Below are 22,517 nucleotides of genomic sequence, written 5' to 3'. Positions count from 1 at the left end.
GGCCAGTTTCCTAGACTAGCTTGTATAAACAATAGGGTACCTTAAATATTGATTTATATGGGACCTAATATGCTCTAGGTTGTGGGCAGGGGAGAATAGAATAAGGGGCAGCTGTGGGTCTAGGGCATATTATTGTGGACCTACCTCCTGGGGGCATATTCCTTAGTCTCAAACTGGTTCTCCAAATAGTCCCCTTATTTTCTCTTTGCCCCCCACCCCAAGATTTAGGTTGATAATACCCCACCCCCTGCCGTCACTTGTTGCTTCTTCTGATCATGGTTTCTTCTACTTGCTGACTTACTGAAGAAGTGCTTTTCTCCTGCCTTTCCTACGAACACTTTGAAAATTTCTAAGAATTGGTATCACTAGAAAGAGGAACACTGGATGACCTAAAAGTGGCAGCTACTAAGCCACTTCGCAGGTCCTGTGGGGAACACAAGCACATGAAACAGGACTGCATTATTGTACTCATCCAGGCCCCTAAAGTTTCCTGCTTCTTTGGTGTTCTCATTTGGCTCCACAGGCATTGCCCCATCCTGATCATGGATGTCCCATAGCTAGCCAGTGATTCTGGGTAATCTGGCTCAAAACTACAAACTGGACTGATCAGTCTGTCCCCCTCAGGAATGTGAGCTAAGAAACATGGAAGGAATTTGGCAGTTCAAGTTGGGAGCTGAAGTTGGAAGGGTCATGTTCATGAGCGCTGTGCAGGCTGAAGTGATGAGGAAGAAGGAGTGATGAGTCAGCAGGAGTGATGAGTCAGCAGAAGAAGCTGGTCAGTAGAAAGAGGAGAGGTGGTTGGTGTGGAGAGCAGATGCAAGGAGAGGCGGAAACACAAGTCAAAGGTGAGAGCATGAGGTCCACGAGGAAACCATGAGAGCTGCTGGCCCAAGCACCCTTCAGTAAATTCACTTACTCTTTACCTGAGTGGATCACACGCTTTGCAACCAAAGAAATCTCACTTTACTAATTTCAGAGCAAAATTGCTCTGGATTATCCTGGACTTTTCATACTAAGAATAGACCAAGAAAGCTGACATGAGGAAAAACCTATTCAAGCAATAGAAACGCTGCTAAGAAAACTAGACTTAGGACTGGTGACAGAGTTAAACTTTTCCCCACTCACTGCTCCTTCCACTCCAATGTAAGCTCTCAAACCAGTCAGGAGTCCTTCCCAAATCTGAAATAAACTTATGTATTATGTGCTAACCATCATGTTGTTCCTCCCCCTACATACATAGAAATTCCTGTGTTCTCATGTTCCACAGGAGATATATAGACACAGAGGGACATAGAATTCTATTTTTATGAAGATAGAATTCATAACCTCAAATAATTGTTGTCTTCTTTAAAAATTAGTCACCTTGGGAACCTAATAACATGCTCTGACAATGCTCAAGAATGCTGTCTTTCCCAAAGACATTTCTGTCACGAACTTCTTGGGAATGGAGTCTTTTGTCAGAGAAAAAAGAGTCAGTCTCTTTTGTCAGCAGAAAGCACCTTGCCATCCTGAACTGACTAGTTTATTTCAGTATCTTGACTATTAGGCCTAATACTTAGCAGGTACTCAATGAATGTTTCTTGAGTAGAAATTTGTCATCAGTGTCTTGGTGCCTTCCTTACTCCTTGCTTGAGGAGTTAATTCATTTATCAGACCAGGCTCTGTTCTAGCAGATTAGTCAGGAATCACTAATTAGTCAGGATTAGTAAGGCAGAAACTCAAATCAAACCTACTAGGCAAAAGGGAAGTTTATTGGCTCAAAAAGGGGAGTTTATTGACATAAACAAACCCCAGGACACTTTTCGCTCCAAGTACATCTGGATCCAGGAGCACAAACCAGGACTTGATCTCTCTCATTATATAGATGTGTACATATGTGCACATTCATGTGTATCATTGCTCATTTCTCACATCTCCTTTCTTTTGTGTTGGCTCCATTTTTAAGCAGGCTCTCTCCCCACAGAGCAGCAAGATGGTGGCCAGCAGTTTCAGTCTTATATCGTAGCAGAATGAGAAATTCTCTTCCCAGCAGTGTAAATCCAAATTCCAGAGCCGAGTGCCACAGTGGTGTTTCAGTTGACTCAATCACCCAAGTCACATGTCTGCCCCCTGGAACTACTGGTGAAGCCATCCCACCTAAATGACTTGGACCTAGTAGGGGAGCAGTAGTCATCTCAGGTAAATATGGGTTCAGTTACCAGTATAGGGAAAATGTGGCCATTTCCCAAGGCATTTTTTTAAAGATGTTTTTATTATTATTATTTTATTTTTTAACATCTTTATTGGAGTATAATTGCTTTACAATGGTGTGTTAGTTTCTGCTTTATAACAAAGTGAATCAGTTATACATATACACATGTCCCCATATCTTTTCCCTCTTGCGTCTGCCTCCCTTCCCACCCTCCCTATCCCACTCCTCTAGGTGGACACAAAGCACCGAGCTGATCTCCCTGTGCTATGCAGCTGTTTCCCACTAGCTATCTATTCTACGTTTGGTAGTGTTTATATGTCCATGCCACTCTCTCACTTTGTCACAGCCTACCCCAAGGCATTTTTGAAACTATTTCTCCTCAAGAGCCTTCAGAGAGGGAGTGAACAATAGAAGAAATGCAGTCTCTCCAACCATTCATTGGGGAAAAGGATTCCGGGTAGACCAAAAACAACAGATGTTCACTATGAATACATTGTACCATTTCCAAAAATAAAATTCACCCTCAAAGGACAAATTTTGTCATCATTAAGGATGTTCAAAAGAACATTTTCCCCTGGAGGGGAAATCCAAAAGTGTTTCCAGACCAATCACATCACTGGAATAAGCATACAGGTTCTCTGAGGACTGCCCTGAAGGGGACGGCACTCATTTATATGTAAGAGTTCTGTTGTGTGGAGAGGCCTAATCACTGGCATTACTCTGCAGCCACATTTCATATACCTTCAGTGCTGATGAATTGCTGCTATGCAAGGGAATCAGGAAATTTCCTCTGGTCTATTTCTGGTGGGCCCTGGCTTTCATTACCAGTGGCTGCTATTGCTTTTAATAGAAAAGAAAACAGTGGGTCCCAACAATTAAAAACAATTGTGGCAAAACTGGATAGTGCAATGACCTGGGTAGTTTGTTTATCCCTGCTCATGACTGAGCAACTTGCAAACCTGAAGTATGGCTCCACTCTGACCCATGGGTTATGATGCAGATAGCTATAAAATGATTTGGAAACAAGTTATTCTGAGGCAATCCGTTGTGTATCTCCCGGATATTTCCCTATGTCCATGTACTAATCTGTTAGATGATGTCTGGAAGTAAATAGGCGGTACTTAATACAAGCAGGTTTTCATAGGGAAATTGTGAAAACGCAGGTGACCCAGGGAAATACCAGATTGCCGGGAGAGTTGAAAAGTCAACCTGAAACTTTAATGAACTAAAAAATGGGAGCTATTTTACCCTTTCAGTTAATCTTCTCTCAATGGATCTGAGGATTTTGTTTTATTTATTTGTTTATTGTGGCCACTTGGATTTTTAAAAAAATGTTTTTTGGTCACAAGGCCACCAAAGCAAATTCTCTTAAAGGCTGAGACAGATCCTTTTAAGTGATGTTTGTTAAAGATTGGGTTCACTAAAGTAGTGAATTAAATTAAGACAAGTTTCTTTCATCCAGAGTGTTCTTGGCAACATGTTTTGCATCCTTTTTTATTTTCTTCATAGAAATGCAAGGACAGTAGCTCCTTGCCCAGTTTACCAGTCATTTGTGAAAAGCCAGGGGGGCTCAGCTCTCACTCCCCTGAAAAGAGGCTTCAGTAAGCTGAGTCTCACCACATGGGCAACTTCATCCCAGGCATTGCAGGTGTCACACACGTTTACAGTAGGATTTACAGGGTCTAAAATAAATGGCCTAAAACAAAGCAAAACAAGCCTCATGCTCTCCATTTCTAAACCCAGTTTCAATTTGCTGTATAGTTAGAAGAGAGGAATGTCTGAGTTAAATATGGAACTCTGTTAAGAAAAGGACTCTCTGGGAACTGTGGTAGTGAGTCCATGGAGGCCTAACCACACCTATTAGAAAACAGCCACTTGTTCCTGCCCCACCAACTCTGACTTGATCTCATTTTCCCTTTTCACCTGAGGAAGCGTGTCCTCCCTGGATCCAGTCTTCAGTTTCCTCCTCATTTGTTGTCTATATCCACCTTCTATTCATTTTACTCAAATTACTCTTAATTCACACTTTAGAATTAAAGTTCTGTGAGAAGTTATTGAAGGGAATTGACTTTGTAGTAATCAGGGCCTTCTCATTTACATGGAATCCCGATAAAGCCACTCTTTGCTCCAGACTTTCTTCCTTGATGGCAAACCTGCTTCTTATATCTTAAGGGTGTAGAAAAGATAAATAGTTACCTTGTGTGCTTCTGGTTAACCTTGACAAAAATGGGGAACTTGGGATGATAGTGTCTGTGCCAAACAACGTCGATTTCTGCATATCGAACAAGAAGTTTGAGGACTGCCCTCATTCCCTGTACCAGGCTGAAGAACAGGGGCTTCTCCGCCCGTTCCCAGATGTATATGGTGAGGAGCTCCACTGTGTAAGAGGAGGGAAGTCTCCGGAATCTAGACATACAGAATGAAGGGTTGTACGTACTTGCATTAACCCAGAAAGTGAAGACAGGTTTATTCAGTTATGAGACAAATCCAAGCTCAAAAGGCAATTTACAGAAGAAGAAATTCTATTTTCAATCTCACTACTTACCAAACAAAAACAATATTTCCACCAATCAGACTGGCAAAAAAAGGAATTATAATGTCCAACATTGGTAAGTCTGTGAGGAAAGGGACACTCACACGCCATTGGTGAGACTCTAAATAGCCTTTTTTGGAGTCAACTCAATTAAAATTTGAGATGTTCCATCCTTTTGAACCAGCATTTTTCACTTCTATGAATTCATTCTGTAAAAAACATCTACAAGTGTTCAAAGATATATACAAAAGTATATTTTTTATTTTATTGTTTGAAATAGTAAATATTGGAAGTTCATCAATAGGGGACTAGTTAGATAGCTTCATGGTACATCTCTTACTGTGCTATTCAATATGGCAGCCACGAGCTGCATGTGGCTATTGAGCACTTGACGTGTGGCTAGTCTGACTTGAGTATGTACTGTATTTTGAAGAGTTATATAAAGTAAAATATCTCAATAATTTTTCTTTTGACTGCATGTTGAAATGATAACATTTTGGATCTATTGGGTAAATATATTATTAAAATTAATTTCCCCTATTACTTTTTACCTTTTTAATGTGGCTACTAGAATATATAATACTGCATATGTGGCTCGTATTTGAACCTCACATTCTACTTTTTTAGACAGCGTTGTCCTGTACTATGCAGTCATTAAAAGAAGTAAGGTAGATCACAATGTACAGATATAAAGATACAATATAGATTAACTGAAAAAATTTTAAAGCAATAAACAGCAAATACATTTTTAAAAATTAAGCATACATAAGAAACAAATTTGGAGAATATGCTCTAAACATATTTTTGGGAGGTGGGGATTTAGGGTGAAGAAAGAAACTTGGTTTTTTTTTACATTAAGTCTTAAACTGCAGTTTATATACCAGGAAAACAATTTAAAGCTGATAAACAAACTTGGGAGAAAAAACCCAACACGATAGTTTTGGGATTTCATGGCGGTTGATATTCAAATATGTATTTTTACTGCCTTGGCATTCATTAGCCATAGACATCTCTTTTGATGATATATTGCAAAATCATGCAATTTATTTCCTCTAATAGAATTTAGGGGAAACAGAGTAGCATTTTCTTACTATTAATCATTTGTTTTTACCTCAACAAAGGAAATAGAAAAAAACTAAAAATAGATGAAACCTCTTGTCCTGGTAATGAACAGCAAACCAGATTTCAGCTAATCAGTAACTCAGTTCCTGTGATTTTCCCTCAGGGGTTGACGACAATAGACACAAGACTTAAAGTCCACCTCTACTTTAACAATCTGATGCTTCCAAGTGCCCAAAGTAAGCCATGGTTGAAAACTGCTCAAGCAGGATATGCTCTTCACATTTTATGAAAGAAAATTTGGGGGTGGGGGGAGACCTAATAAGCAATGAACTTCACATTTTAAGAGCATGATTACATATATATTTATATAGCTCTGATATATGTTCATATTATTTTGTGTCATATTTTAGTCATTTAAAATTGGTTCATGTAAATCTTTCTATATATTTCCATGTTTCCCAAACTTGTCTTGAACAGTATTTCATCATGACAATTTACTTCATTCCCAAATTTCATTATCTTTAATAGCACTATTCTGAATATACAAATTACTTTTTTAATGTGATTTATTTTCTCTAAGGGTAGTTCGTCTAAATATTTCTGACATCTCTTTTAAAATCTTTGAGTACTCTTTTTTAATGAAATACTTAATATAAATGGCCTCAACTCTTTTTTTAAAACCAAATAATAAGAAATTTTTTACTTCTTACTTTCACCCGTTTTTGTTTTGTTTTAACTTAGTTAACTTGACAGATGGTTTGAATATTTTAAAATCCTTAACACATAATAAATACTTAATACACATTACAAGATTACTTTCCTGAAATAGAAAACCAACTATTGTATTGGAACATATGTGGTCCAATTTCCCCACAATACCACCTTTTTAAGTCTTAGAATTATTTTTCTGCTACATTATTAGATAAGTTCCTTCTTGCAGATCTATAAATGCTCTCCACTACCAAAAAAAAAAGTGATTTCAAAACCAGGCTTGTCATCTGACCAAGGATCTACTCAAAGCAAGAAGCTTTATTTCTTTTTTCTATATTCACTAATTTTCCTATTTTTACTAGTAAATTTTTACTCAACCAAAAGAGAAAAAATATATAGAATGGTTAGAGATGCTTAGAAATAGGACGTAAATATATAGGAGTAATGTATGTCTTTACAAAGTGACAAATGTTATCATCAATATTAAACACAAAAATATACAAAGAGTAAACAGAATGTGTGATTCAGATGAACAAATCAAGATTTGTAACAACTTTATACAAAGCTGAAGAAGACTTATTCCATGTAGAAAGTGGCCATATATAAATACGTTATAATAAACCCCCTGCCTCTGCTATTTCTGCCAAATGGAGAATTCATACAAATATATTCTAGTTCTCTGTTTTTCAAAAGTTTATCTTAAGATACTCAAACCAGTATCTGAGTCTCCCTCACATCCCTTTACAACAGCATTAGAGCCTGTTGCTACGAAAGTGAAGAAAAGATATTAAAACATGCACATATCAACTTTTGAGGCTCCCCCTCCTGTAGAGGACAACTCTGCTCTGTTAGAACTGGCTACAGTAGAAGGAATACTTAAAGCCTGAACACTGAACGACTGAACAGCTCATTCAAATCGTGCTAGTAGTCTCCCTTTTCCTTTTCTGTGCCTTACTTCCTTGCACCAACCCATTTGGTTATGCCACTGAATATTTTAGTTTCTATTCTTTGGTTCCTACCAAAACATTATATTTGAAATAATGCAATACAGGTGTTCCATATTTTATAACAGCCCTCATTCTCTATATCGCTCTCTCTCCTTCCTCTCTCTCTCTTTCCCTCTCTACATATATTCCCTCTCCCTACCAAGGAAAGAGGTGGAGCCTGAAAGAATAAAGAAAGGGGACATGAAAAGAGAAAGGCTCACGTCGTGCCCATGTGCTGGTTACATACTTACTTTCCTTGGTGGTGTTGGCAAATGACGTCTTGAACCAATGTATCATTAAACGACTGAGACCCTTCACCCTCACGACAGATGCCTTGACAAAATCCACTTGGTAAGGTAAGAGGGCCAAGGCACACAGCTGGGCCTCGTCCCTGTCATTACAGAGGTACAGTCTGCGGTAAAGATGAAGTTTTAAATCTGTTAGCACCAAGGAACAAAGACAATTGTGAGACTTTCCTCCCTCCTCTCTTCTCCTGGTTTCCCGTGGTACAAATGAGCTGTGTTAACTCTGATTAATTAGACCTTAAGCATTTAAAACAAAAGTTCCTGTGTTTAGGAGAGTTATTCCAGTTTACCCGAGTGGTTAAAAGAGAAAGCTACAACATTATGATGCCAGAGTAGCTCAAATTGAGCTAACTCTGGTTCAGGAAAATCTTTCTCATCAGATGATAGAAAGATTTTCTATCAGCAGAGGAAGTTTATTTCTCAGAAGCAAATTTCATTACCATTTGCAAATGTCATCTGGCATATAAACTAAACGTCATTATTCTCTGTGCACCATAACCTATATAATCCCCTCTGTTTAATTATCTAAATTGTTATTATCTGTATATATTTTTGCAGAAGAGATTCTACTACCCGGACACTTGAAGGAACTGATTATACTTATAAAGATGGAGATGACTTTAAAAGATGTATTTAAGTCAAATTGCAAACAAACAAGCTATGACAGCGATACATTAATGAGGAAGGAAAACTAGATTAAATAGCAAACATATATATATATATTATATACTATAATCTCATAAAACAACATTAACTCAGATTGTACTCATTCTAATTGTATGATATATAAATGTTTAGTATCTTTTTATCATAATATACTTAAATTTTCCCAATTTGACACAATTAGAAGTTCTATTATGAATCTATTTTGTATACCCCTATCTGTACCTGTCCATTTGCCTAACTAAACGGTCATGCAATAATGACACACTTGTTAATCATGGCAAATTTAGATTTTACTATACACATTTTAAAGTTAATTGTCAAGTATCTATTTTACTTGTACAATACATTAAAAAAAAATTATGCCTTCATCCGGATTCCTAATTTTAAGAGTGCCTGTACAGTCCTTTTATACTGGTCCAGCTATTTAGGGCCAAATCAGAGATATAATAGTAGGTTGATTTATCAACAGGTTAGAGAGTAAAATCAAATTCCTATGATAAACATAGATGAGCAGATAGAATTGTTTATGGCAAATGTTCTCATAACTGCTGTTATAACAAACATATTCTAGTCTTTTATTGACAGTCTCTCTGACTTTCTTAGCAAACAGACAAATAAAAATTCAGGTTTATAATGACAACAGATAGAAGAAACAATAATTTAACTTAAATTTTGGTATGCAATAGGTATGTCAGATATTTGATGACCTATTTCTATTATCTGATAAGCTGTCTTGGCTGACCCAGAGATTATCTACTCAAAGCCACCTCTGTATCAACATTTCCTCCTCTTTAAGGTTCTTCATTGACAGGAACCCAAGTTGGTGGCTTCTAACTTAAATTATTTTTTAGGCTTATAATTGTCTGCTTCTACTCTAACTGTGTGACTTAGAGGAGTTTATTTTATCACCATCATCATTTGTAAAAGCAGGAATACTTGGCTCCCTTGCTATTAATCAAGTATTATTCTAAGTGCTTTATATTTATTAACACATTTGCTCTTTAACAACCCTTGATATGGAAACTATTATTATCTCCAGTTTATAAATGAGGAAATAGAGTCAGAGAAATTAAGTAGGTTGCCCAAAGTCACACAGCTAGGAAGTTAAACCATCTCTTTTTTTTTTTTTTTAAACCATCTCTTGCCATCCTACTGTCCTACGTTGCAGGTTAGATCTGAGCCCAAATGCTTCCTAATCCGCGGCTAATTACTTCTCAGACTGTAATGAGCACAAGAGTCACCTGGGGATCTTTTGAAATGCAGTTTCCGATTTAGTAGGTCGGGGTGGAGCCCAAGATTCTGTATCTCTAACAAGTTCCTAAGTGATGCTGATACTGCTAATCTGAGAATCATATTTAGAGCAGGAATACTGTCAACCATGTCCTTGTCAAACCTCATGGCTCTGGGGTGCATTGTGGCACACAGGGCCAAACTATTAGTTGTCTAGCACATATGTAAGATGTGCAGGGAATAACATTAAGATGCCTGTGAAGATTTAATGTGATTATCTGAGTCTTGCTCTGACAATTATTAGCAACATTTAGTTGCCTAAATGGAATCCTAGGACTTGTCTGAACTGTTCATCTCCTCTCAAACCCATTCTTCGTCATCAGTGGAGAGAAGCAGGGTTACATAATAACTACAGTCTTTTAAAAATTCATTTCACACAGCTGTGCTCAAGAACTTAGGGGACTTAGAAGCCAGAGTAAAAATATACTTCTGCTCCTCTGGGAGACACTTTAGCTCAAGAGCTACTGATATAACCTCAGATCCTCAAGACGATAACCCAAAGGTTGGCTAACAATTGTGCTTTTGAAGTCCGCACACAAGAGAAAGAAAGCATTTTACACAAACACAAGAGCTTCATGGGCCTGTGGTGAGACCTAAGGAGACGGAAGTATTTTCTCTTAATAAATATTCATTGAGCTAAGCACAATTACATGCTACACGATTTCAAACTAAATCTCATATTTTACTTCTTGCAACTATCCTTGAGGTAACTTTCTCATCTCAGTTTTATAGATGAAAAACGTGAGGCTTCAGAGTTTTACATGATTTACACAAGTTCACATAGACAATATGAAATAGATCTGGGATTTGGCCTCAAGCCCAGTGTGTTCTCTCCATTATATAACTTTGATGTCATGTCAGTCTACACAGACCTACACAGTGAGACAGACCTGGATTTGCATCCCAGCTCTTACACTTACTAACTATATAACTGTGGGCAAGTTGCTTACATTTTCTAAGACTCAGTTTTTAAATATTCAAACTGGGGAAATAGCTTCCTTTCAGGGTTGTTGTGCAAATCAATTAGGATTCATTTACCGATTAATTTTAGGGCAATGAGAATTATATATGGCACATAATAAGTGCTTGATAAATCACAGCATTAAAAAGAAAATCATAGGCTCAGCAAGATTTTCAAGGCAGGGTGTAGGATGGGACAGGTTAAGAAAAGTTTATCAGTGGAAACATTGTGCAAAGACAGAGATAGGAGGGAAATATTTAAGAGTCACTGGCTTGGGCTTCCCTGGTGGCGCAGTGATTGAGAGTCCACCTGCCAATGCAGGGGACACAGGTTCGTGCCCCGGTCTGGGAAGATCCCACATGCCGCGGAGTGGCTGGGCCCATGAGCCATGGCCGCTGAGCCTGCGCGTCTGGAGCCTGTGCTCCGCAACGGGAGAGGCCACAACAGTGAGAGGCCCGCGTACCGCAAAAAAAAAGTCACTGGCTCAAGAATCTCTCCTCTACCAAATGTGAGCCCCAAAAGAGCAAAAATATTGAGCTCCTACCTAATTCACTATAAGTATTTAATGGTACATGGTAGGTATTCCAGAAATGATGGTTGAATAGAATATTTAAATGAATATATCAATGAAAATATTTGATACCTGCTACTAAGCCAGAGCAGGGTCACTGGTCATGTATTGGGTCACAAATTGCTATGGCATTTTCAGTTCTGCCATTTTGCCACACAGAGAATATACAAATGTTTTAAGTCAAGCAGAAGCCTAGACTCAACCCCCAGGTTTTCTGGAGATTACATTTACCTCTATATAAATCACTTAGTCATCTGGGCCTCTGCTTGGGCTACTAAAACAAAATACCACAGACTGGGTGGCTTAAACAACAGAAATAATTTACTTCTCACAGTTCTGGAGACTGGGAAGTCCAAGATCAAGGTGCTGGTAAATTTGGTTCCTGATGAGAACCCTCCTCCTGGCTTGCAGATGGCTACCTTCTCACTACATGCTCCCGTGGCTGAGAGAGGAAGTTCTGGTATCTCTTTTTATTCTTACAAGAGAATTAATCCCATCATTGGGGCCTCACCCTCAGGATGTCATCTAAACCTAATTACCTCTCAAAGGCCTCACCTCCTAATACCATCACATTTGGGGGTAGGGCTTCAAAATACGAATTTTGGGGGGACACAAACATTCAATCCATAACAGAGCCATCATGTTTTTGCCTAAAGTGGAGATACTCTACCCCCCTTTTTAGGAGTATGATTAGACTCTATTTCATATCTTACCCTAGATAACACAACATCTTAGGGATAAAAATAACATCACAATGACCATAACAATGCCGTTCTATGACTCTGTCCTTATCACTTTTCACTTCTTTTAGGAGTTCCAACTCCCTCAAATCCCTATCCTACTTCAGTCCCCAGGGACTATCTCCCATGTGCTTGCAGGCTCTTTCTTTTTGTACCACACGGTATCTGCCATTAACATTTTCTGATCTTTTGTGCTGTGTTTGGTGCCTTCTGTGGCTGCGTCTACCAGAAGCATGGTTGGTCCAGCCAAAAACAGTCATGCCTCCAACGGTGGCCATGCCATGCCAAAAGCACAAAGGCTCTTGCCAGTACCAGAGCATCAAAGAGAGATGGCCACTCCTGCATCTTCTCAATTCAGAGTGAGGGTGGTCCTCTTAGCTGCTCAGGCACTCTGGGCCCCTTCTCTGCTTACACAGGAACTCTGGAGCTGCTTTCTACCACTCAGGCTGCAAAACTGTGCCAACCTGAGCTTTGGCTGCCTTAGTAGACATCCAGGAAACAGCTCTTCTGGTTTTTACTTAATTTTTTGAACTCTTTCTCCCAAAGACAGAGGCATGAGTCCACTGGTGCTGAGTATTAAACACCCTCAACAATCTGTTGAATTTAGACCAAAGTTCTGTTCCTAACCAGTCCTTTCCATTATAGGAGACTGATTTACCTTCCTGAATTAGCCAGATTGTGGTTGAATCCCAGTGCAAACTCAATTTAGGCTCAAATTGGAGTTCCTGCTACAAGAGGCAGCTCCTTGCAGGCCAAGTCCATACTTCTTTTGTGTTCTTTCTCTACTCCATTGTACAGAACACATAGTTAATACTTGATTGTACTTCTTAAATTAAAAACTGGTAGCATAAGGATACACAGTATTAATGCACTGCAGGAAAAAAAATAAAAGTGACTCCTAAAACCAGTAAGTGATTCAGTGCCACTGCGAACAGCCTGGTTCTGTATACCTAGCCCAGGACTGTGTCTTGATGTGGTCAGTCCTGTATAAATACACATGGAATGAATAGCCATTTTAAAGATTTCCTATGAAACAAAACAAGTAAATCTTACCTGTGGAGGGTGTAGGCCCCAGGACAACATAGTAGGCCATGATCTCAAAAGAATGGCTGTGAAGACTTTCAGTACATAAAAAATTGAATCTTAAAGACAATGGTGTTCTCTTCCCCATTAGGATCCTTAGAAAAGGAACATGCCATATGAACGATAAGAGAAAGAGAAAAAAGAAAACATGAGATGATTTTCAACCATCCTTCCCCTTATTCTAGCCCTCCTGCTCTCTTGGTTATTTTTTGAACATGCCAGGGGTGTTTCCTACTCCGGACTTTTGCAGTTGCTATTCCTATACCTAGACTACACTTATCTCAGATAATTCACATGGCTGGACCCTGGCTTCATTCAGGTCTCTGCTGCACCATTTGGCCTTTCCTGGCCACCATTTAAAACAAGAGCTCCTTCCCTATTCCCTGTTCCATTACCCAGCTTTATGTTTCTTCATAACATTTAATTACCACTTGGTATTATATTATTTATTTATTTCTCTCACACAGGGGTACTAGGTGCACAAAGTCAGGAACTGTGCTTGTTTTGTTCACTGTTCTGTCCCTAGTAGCTGACACATAGTAGATGATCAATAATTTTTAACCGAATTATTATCTATGGATTGGGGCATAAGATACTGTTAATCATGAGTATGGTACAGTAAAATATTTTAAAAGAACTGAGACTTCTATTTCTGGATATAATGAAGTAGTTAACAGCTGACCAATGCTCACTGAGAACAGCTAGATAATTGGATTTAAAAAATCACGTGTATGTGTGTCTTAGAGGCATTGGAGAGTTGCTGAAGCTAGAAAGGTCAGGATTTAGTGAGGAGTGGGGTAGCAGATAACGGAGAGATGGACTGATATTCTGATGCCATTTTCCCTGGGGACATATACCGATTTGGGAAATAGAGAAGAAGCAGAAAATATGGACTTTGGGAAAAGGGAAGCTTTTGGGGTTCAAGAAACCACTAGAACTTTGTCAAGCTTATAGGGCTAAAGCAATGCAGAGACTTGGAGGCCACAATCCTGATGAAATCCTGGGTTTCATCCTGAAATCCTGGTGGAGAACTGAACCCAAGATATGACCTGCTTTTCCCTCCAAACATTTGCTGAATTCTGAAGATGCTTGAGACAGGTATGGTTATGAAATGAAGCAGAATATCTTAGAGAGTTGAGTGGAGATGTAGCTAGTCTTGCCAGGCTAAGGCAACATGGATTAGGATTCACTCTCAGGGGCTGAGGAGACAAGGATTAGGGGCAAGTCCTTGGTGAAACTACTAGGCTGTAACAGTGGTTCCTTAGCTGCATACTGGAATCACTGGGGATCCTTAAAAAGTGTTGATGCCTTGCTCTCACCCCCAGATGTTTTTTTTTTTAACGGATATGGGGTGTGACCTGGGTGATCAGCTCTTATTCTATCCATTTGGTGAGGAAAGTGTACACCTCTCTGGAAAAAGAGAACATTAGCTGAAGCATCTAAGACTTTTAATGCACAGTGTCCTAGTTTTAATCTTTAAATCACTAGAAATTAAATTTAAAATCACTAGAAACTCTAAGAGACAGGGCTATAAGATTTTAAACTGAGAGAAAAAACAAACTGTAGAAACAGACCCCATAGGTGATAACAAATATTGGTATAAGTAGATAAGGATTTTAACTGATTAATATGTTCAATGAACAGAGGAATAGACAGTAAAAGTAGACATAAAGATGAAAAATTAAACTGGAGTTGGATTTTATATACATTAAAAAAAGAATGGAAATTATAGAACTAAAAAAAATAATTGAACTTAAAAGCTTTATAGATAAATTTAACAAAAATTAGATATAGCAGGAGAGAATTAGTGACCTGAAAGATAGGCCAATAGGCGTCACCCAAAATGAAAAAAAAATTTTTTTTGTATATATAATGTCCTTTCATTTAAATTGAACAGAGATTTCTGAAATTTTATAACTCCTCAGTACTTTTTAAAAAATGTCGAGACTGTGAAATTCTAATTGGCTTCATGTACCACAAAAGGAATACATTAAATCATTATCAAATTCCCTCACCTTATTTTTGTCATGAGTATATCCTTCTCTCTCAGTCAGGGAGAGTGAAAAGGAATTAAAGAAACCAGTAGCCTAACACTCCTGTCATAATTTGGAGGCAGATCTTGCTATGCTCAAGATGGTAACTATGTTTGGGAGACATGGTCCTAGGTGGCTGAAGTTTACTCTTATAGATGCCAGAGGGCTTAAATGAGGTATTGAATCAATTGGGGAGTTCAGGTCACTTCTAGAATGGGTCAAGATTAATGAGAATGTCAGTACTATCCTGGGCTAACTTACATGAACCTTACTGTCCAATGAGTATCTCAAAAGGTTTTCTATTATTGTATGTGGAAATGGGACATGGGTCCTAGCAGTGCTTGGTCATGAGTCCTCAGATGATATATTTGCCACTTCCTATTTCATGTCAGCCCAGTCCATGGACATGTTTTATCTTGGCCATGTCTTGTCAGGACAACTCCATGTCCTGCAATGTGGTTCTAAAGGGATGATATATCAAAGAAGAGCCTTAAGTTATCTGACCTGATAATAAAAAGAGAGCTTCTTGTCTTTAAGGCCTCTAAATCAAAGCAATTAGAAATAAGAGCTAATGGGCAGAAATCCCAATTACAAACATAACTATTATAGGCATGACATATATTTTTAGCACTGTCTCCTTAAAAGCTCAGAATATGTTTCCCCAATGTGGTTTTCAATAATAAACACACTGGTATGTGCAGAGAGGAGCACAGTGCCCCTGGTGTGTAAATGATTTCTAGTACCTTGGGCTTATTGGGCAAGTCTCCTGAGGTTTCATTCACAAGCAGGGCCCAGAAAGTAACTGACATAGAACAGTTGCTGTTACTGGTAGGTTAAGACATGGACTAGTTCCAAAGGACAAGAAAGGATTTCCCACACCCATCTTGCAAAATAAAGTAACTGAATAGCTTTAAAAATAACAGCAACAAACAATATATCACCAAAAACCAGGTATCAACTGAAACAATAAACTTCTTTACTCTCTCAGTGGGTGGGAGTCGAAATCAACTGTCAGACTCACATATCTGCTTCTTTTCCATTTTTAATTCAATTTTCCCCTCAAATGAATTGTGGTATGGTCTTGGTTGTGCCGAGAAGCAGAGAATAAAGCCAGAAAAAATGACTGCCGCGTGCAGATATCAGTACAAGGAAACACCCGTGGACAATCTGCCTCCTTTCCTGACTTCACGATCCTTCCCTGTCAGTCTGCCTTGAAGTCTCATTCTCCTACAAATATGTTCCTTTTTTTTTGCCAAGGAATTGTTCAGCAAAACAAAATGTGGGATAAAATATGTTCTGAGCTGAATGAAAACCATTATTGCTCCTTGAAAAATCACTGCGAGGAAGAGAAAAAGAACAGGCATTGAACAGATGCAAAGGAAAGGATGGTGGTTACCTGGGAATTTGTTTCAGCTTTAAAGAGTTTTCAATGAAATTTTTTAATGAGTTGAAAGAATAGAAGGAACAGAGCTTAGAAAATGAGTTTGCTTGTTTTGAGGAACAATTAGAGCAAGGAAATGAAGGTTTTTGGAGCTGTTCTTTTCCATGGGTTCTACTTCAAAATTTGTTCTGGAAATCTAACAAAATAAAAGCTTCAGGCATGTTTTGTCCAGGAGAAGGGTGCCTGCCTGAGATACAGAGGAGAGGAAAAGGAATTAGGGAGAGCTCATCTATTAGGGTCTTTGACGTTGGGTGGGCAGGGAGTATAGAATTAGGACATAACAATGAAGGACAAAGATTTTGATTCCAAATAAGGTCACCAGGGAAAGCGTATACCCTAACTCTTATTGTTAATGTGCCTTGAGAGTACTTTAACTGTCCTGTTTTGATAAATAATAATAACAATGATATAATGTACCCTATAGTTTACAAATTCAATGAGGAAAACTTGGAAGAAGCAATGGGTAAAAATGAAAAACACATTCTCCCATTTCTTCTTTTTTTTTTTTCCTTTTCTTAAAGGTGGTCTTTCCCTGTTCAAAGTGTAATTGTATGTGAAACTCCATCATTTCCCCTTCTGCCTTTCCAGCCCCAATGTGCTTCATTACAGTTACCATCATGCCATTCATCTGACGTCTGTGCTAACTACCACAATTTAGTAGGTGTTTGGTATTCCTGAAGGTAGTGTTTTTCATTAAAAGACACATTCAGGCTAGCTCTCTATACTCATTTGAAGCAAGGGCTTGGTAATGAATCTATTATTTAAATTAATAAACAGTTCTGGGACATTGTTTTAAAACATTGATCTTATTTTAGAATTGAAGTGGCACACAGTCTGGTCTGTTTTACTCAAGAAAAATGTTTTATTCCCTTTACAACATAGTTATTTGCATTTTTCTTCATCCACAATTCATTAGACTGAAAAAAATAGCAGATGTACAACTGGAATAGAAAAATAAATAATAACAGGTCAAGGCCTTTTATTCTTTTCTTTTTGGAACTCACCAAAAAAAAAAAAAAAAAGACCTAACTAGTTCACCACTGGGGGCAAAGAGCCATTGTGTGTCATGTCAGCAAAGCCACTTCAGCAAAAGACCCCAGGACATTGCTGAGGGGAATGTTTATCAGACAAATGTATCTCAAAGATTCTTCATTCTTGGAGGCACCTTTCTCAGCCCTTCCTGTTTGCATTCCTCAGAGTCAGATTTCAGCTGAGGGATGGAAATTAAATAAAGGTGCATTGGAGAAGACATAATTAGTCCTTAAATCATAGGATCCCAAATTCGTGAAATTTCATTGAAAGTTTAGCTAGAAGTCTCTTTTTAAAAAAAAGCCTCTGGGGCAGTCTCTCCTAGTTTTCTCCCATGAATTTAACGTTAGCAAATACAAGTAATTATTACTCAATAATGGTCTTCTGTGACAAGCCAAGAGTTTCCTTCAGCAGTCTTTTCTACCTTTGAAATAAAAGAATTCACAGAAACACATTCACCCAGACCTGTTCCCATGTGAAGTTCTCTTCAAGTTTTCTCTCAGAGTCTCCAACCCTTCTCTCAGTTGTTTCTTGCAATGATTCACACTGGCAAACACATCACTGAGCAACACAATGTCAATCTCAGAGCATCCTTGGGTGTCAGTCCCCTTTACATAAGAACCACCCTGTGAAGACAAGGGGTACAATGTGGGGAAAACCTCAACCTTGAGGGAAGTGCAGATTTCTAGTTGTAGCATTTTTAGGGTCAATTAACTTTGTGAATAGCTTAAATATGTGCTAGTTTATCCTCCTTCACCTCAGAGGAAAAAAAAAGGGGAAGAAAGTAATCTATCATGGTGTACTGAGAATTTAGGTTCAGTTGTGGAAAAGAAAGCATAATTTGCAGAAAAAGCCTGAAAATCCTTATGAAAAGTTTGAGCTAGAAGTTCTCAGACTTTCTGCTTGACAGCCAGATTGTGAAGAATCCAAGGGCAGGAATTAAATTCACTGCTGTACACTCAGAACCCAGACCAAGACACACATGGCAGTCCTCAGTGAACACCTGGTTGGGCAACCTGGGGCAGAGGTGCCCTGAAACAAACTGTACCTGTGAGTTAGAACCTTAAGTGACTGGTGTTTCTGGAGGGTGTTCGTTTGCTATGTTTCTAAATAGATTATAAATGATTTTAAGAAAGTATTCTGTAATTATAATTAATGAGAATTTATTTCAAATCTCTTGCTAAATATAATTTTATAAAAGTTAAAACTTTAAGCAGTTAACAGCATATCTTTGCCTTCTTTAGCACTGAAGGAAAATTTTTGTTGCAATTTCCCAAAGGAGGCTCTTTAGCAGTAAAAGAAACTGTTACCTATGATTTGGGAAACATTCTGTCCACAGGGTAAAAGCAATCTGTCAAAGGTAGTTGTGACACAAAATGAGACATGACAATTTCTTATGAAGTTAGATAACATTCCGAAGCTCTGAGCCCTTTGCCATCTGTTGAATGTTAATCTCAAGGATTTCCAGTCAGGCACTGTGTGGCTCACTGAAGTCAGGCACTGTGTGGCTCACTGAAGTAAGCAATAATGTGCCATTTTTATTCTTGGCACTGACCTAGCCTGCCCTGGGAGGAGGCTGAGCTCTTCACAGAGACGTGGCAGCTTGGCCAGAGGGGAGAGCTCATGGATTATGGAAAGTATTTACTACTAAAGAAAATAAGGGAAGAAATACCACCTACCAACAAGAACAGCTAGGTAGGTCAAGGGGAAAGGACATGAATATGTCTCCTACCTCATGGCCTTACACTTCAGAGCAACATTTCCAAAAGGGAGAGCCACAGGGTACCAAAAGGGTTTAGTTGCAGGTAAGAAAAACCATTTCAGTTACTTCAAGCAGAAAGGGATTTAATTTAGGGAATCATTGGAATAGCTAGAAGAACAGGCTCTAGACTGAACTTTTAGGAATGACTTTCAGAATAACATTGCTGAGTTTTAATAACTGCCAAGTGTGGACTCAGCTACAATCACGGAGCCTGTTCTGAAAGCTGTTATGGCAACTGCTGGCTCCAGGACCATACTGCCTTAGCTGACATCTAGGAAGGAAGAAGCTGCCTCTGCAATTGTGCATCCCAGAGACCCCCTGCCCTACTGTAAATCCAGGGACTGGAAGTCATCGCCAGAACTCTCGGCTTCAAAGTCAACCTGTACTTGCTACATCTGGACTAGCTAAAATAGGTGCCTCGTACCCTACTGCCTCTCCCCCAACTGAGTCAGTTCTGGACTCAGTCTTGCAGTAGTGCAACTAATTGACAAAACCTATTTTGTCATAGTGGCAAGGGAATGTGGGAAATGTAGCTTTTAGTGCTTCCTGAACCTGAGAGTTTGTAATATGCTAACATGTGCAGTTGATCTCCAAGAATGGAATATAGGGCATAGCAATTCCACAGCTTAATTGATCATTGGCCCTTGTTTTCAGCCATCACCTAGCAGGACTGGAATAGAACTCTGGCTCCCAATTTCTAGCTCTGTGCTCATGCCTTATTTCTGTAGAATAAAATATGTTTCATATTCAGGCTTTTTCCATAGCTACATTAGCTAGAATTTAATCATACTCGTAAAACATATTTGCTATTAAGCTACATTAAAAGTTAATATTTTTATTTTAATAAACATGGCTTACAGATACTTTTATAACAATAATGTGTGCATTTTAAGAAGAAGGAATGGAAAAATTATAAGAAAAAATGCCCTCAGAGCTATGTCCTGTATTTTGTTTTCTAAACACTGATTAAATAGTATGTAGTGGTGATATTAACTTATAAATAATAGTGATAGAAGGGAAATCACACCATCATTGTTGTTTGGATCACTTCCTTGTGTTCAGGCCATTTTCCCTCAAGGAAATTTTCACAGAATGACCCTGTGCTCTGTGGACAACTATTCCCAGACACAGTGTATTGTCTTTAAGGTGGCAGGTAGCCCATCAGCAAGGCACCTAATTACTTCCACAGGCATGTTGCCCAGCCATGAAACAGTGCTCTGGGGGATAGGCTCACCTCCTTTGCCTGAAATTCCCTTAAGCATTTACAAATATCGGTCAAGTGTGAGCCAAGTCCTTGGCCTTGCCAATCTAAAGGCACTTTTGCCCCTTGGGCAAAAACTGCCAACTTTAATGGGTTCCAGCTGTCACATGGTTGAGTGCCTGCTCAGCTAGCCTGAAGCCTGCCCTGGCATTTCAAAGGGCTCCTAGAAGGCATATCACCCCACAAAGAAGGTGAAGCTGGCCTTTGAACATGTGGCCCTGCCCGGTTGATGTGCATCACCTCCAAGAGAAAGGAATGGCTTCCTTAGGGCTGCATGGCCCAGCCAGAGGGCTGGGGGCTCGGATTACCTGGATGACTCGGGAGGCTGGTACTGGAAAGCAACCCTGGATCAGCTGGAGCAGGGCGCTGATTTCAGCCACACAAGCAGCACTCTGAGAACCCGAGGCAGGGCGGATTTTTTTGTCTGCAAATCTCTGTAGCTCTTGGGAACATTTACACTCCAACATATTATGAGGTGAAAATCCTGTGGATATTTGGGCTTCATAGAGAAATGATCAACATTTGATATTCACTGCACAGAAATGGATGTATGTGTATCTAACACAGAATTTAATTTTGTATGCAAATTATGTCTAGTTAATTATCAGGACTCAAAAAAAAAATTATCAGGACTGCCTTTTTTGATAACAGGGAGATCTACCTTCTCTGCTGGTAGAGCATTAGGTGAACCAACAGACTTTACTCCCTCTGGACTTAGCTGGCAGGTTAACACTAAGTCTCAACAGAGAAATGGCTGAATTTCTCTGAGATAAACTGAGATATTCATTCTTAAGTCAGAAAAAAGTCTTTGCCCCAATTTATAAATCATTTTAAGTTTCTAAATGAAAAACATGTTATCAAATTTCAATAAAATGATCCCAGAGTAAAGAACTCCAAGTTAAGCCATCTATTCTAAAGGTCTCAAACTGTCAGCCCATAGGCCATATTCTACCTGCTGAATGTTTCATTTGGACCTGAAAAGTGTTTTAAAAAGAAGAAACTGAGCCAACATCTAAAAATCAGGAGATAGTACATTTTTTAAAAAATTTTATATTATTTATTTTTTTATACAGCAGGCTCTTATTAGTCATCAATTTTATACACATCAGTGTATACATGTCAATCCCAATCGCCCAATTCAGCACACCACCACCACCATCCCCCTGCCACTTTCCCCCCTTGGTGTCCATACATTTGTTCTCTACATCTGTGTCTCTATTTCTGCACTGCAAACCGGTTCATCTGTACCATTTTCTAGGTTCCACATATATGCGTTAATATACGATATTTGTTTTTCTCTTTCTGACTTACTTCACTCTGTATGACAGTCTCTAGATCCATCCACATCTCAACAAATGACCCAATTTCATTCCTTTTTATGGCTGAGTAATATTCCATTGTATATATGTACCACATCTTCTTTATCCATCTGTCTGTCGATGGGCATTTAGGCTGCTTCCATGACCTGGCTATTGTAAATAGTGCTGCAATGAACATTGGGGTGCATGTGTCTTTTTGAATTATGGTTTTCTCTGGGTATATGCCCAGTAGTGGGATTGCTGGATCATATGGTAATTTTATATTTCGTTTTTTAAGGAACCTCAATACTGTTTTTCATAGTGGCTGTATCAATTTACATTCCCAACAACAGTGCAAGAGGGTTCCCTTTTCTCCACACCCTCTCCAGCATTTGTTGTTTGTAGATTTTCTGATGATGCCCATTCTAACTGGTGTGAGGTGATACCTCATTGTAGTTTTGATTTGCATTTCTCTAATAATTAGCGATGTTGAGCAGCTTTTCATGTGCTTCTTGGCCATCTGTATGTCTTCTTAGGAGAAATGACTATTTAGGTCTTCTGCCCATTTTTAGATTGGGTTGTTTGTTTTTTTAA

General features: G+C 38.7%; 1 protein-coding gene across 1 annotated transcript; it reads right to left on the bottom strand.

The window, feature by feature from the left end:
• Positions 1 to 349: 349 nt before the first annotated feature.
• LOC114892101 (2'-5'-oligoadenylate synthase 3-like) lies at positions 350 to 21,092 on the bottom strand. Its single transcript, XM_029216804.1, has 6 exons — positions 20,934 to 21,092; positions 18,068 to 18,228; positions 7,735 to 7,895; positions 4,388 to 4,568; positions 3,809 to 3,887; positions 350 to 424 (listed from the first exon to the last, which is right to left on the bottom strand). Exons 1-6 carry the CDS (start codon positions 21,090 to 21,092, stop codon positions 350 to 352), a joined length of 816 nt encoding a protein of 271 aa, XP_029072637.1.
• Between the last annotated feature and the right edge of the window lie 1,425 nt (positions 21,093 to 22,517).

This window comes from Monodon monoceros, unplaced genomic scaffold (assembly GCF_005190385.1).
Source record: "Monodon monoceros isolate NGI ecotype Baffin Bay Population unplaced genomic scaffold, NGI_Narwhal_1 Super_Scaffold_12, whole genome shotgun sequence".
NCBI classification, from domain to species: domain Eukaryota; kingdom Metazoa; phylum Chordata; class Mammalia; order Artiodactyla; family Monodontidae; genus Monodon; species Monodon monoceros.
This window is presented reverse-complemented; position numbering and strand designations above follow the sequence as displayed.

Bases quoted from the DNA above. Each gene is read 5' to 3' on its own strand.
- LOC114892101 (XM_029216804.1), bottom strand. From the start codon at position 21,092: ATGTTGGAGTGTAAATGTTCCCAAGAGCTACAGAGATTTGCAGACAAA. The intron at 18,229-20,933 runs GTAATCCGAGCC...TTGTCTTCACAG, and splicing joins CAGCCTCCCGAGTCATCCAG to GGTGGTTCTTATGTAAAGGG. The intron at 7,896-18,067 runs GTCTGGGTGAAT...TCTTTACCGCAG, and splicing joins AGAACTTCACATGGGAACAG to ACTGTACCTCTGTAATGACA.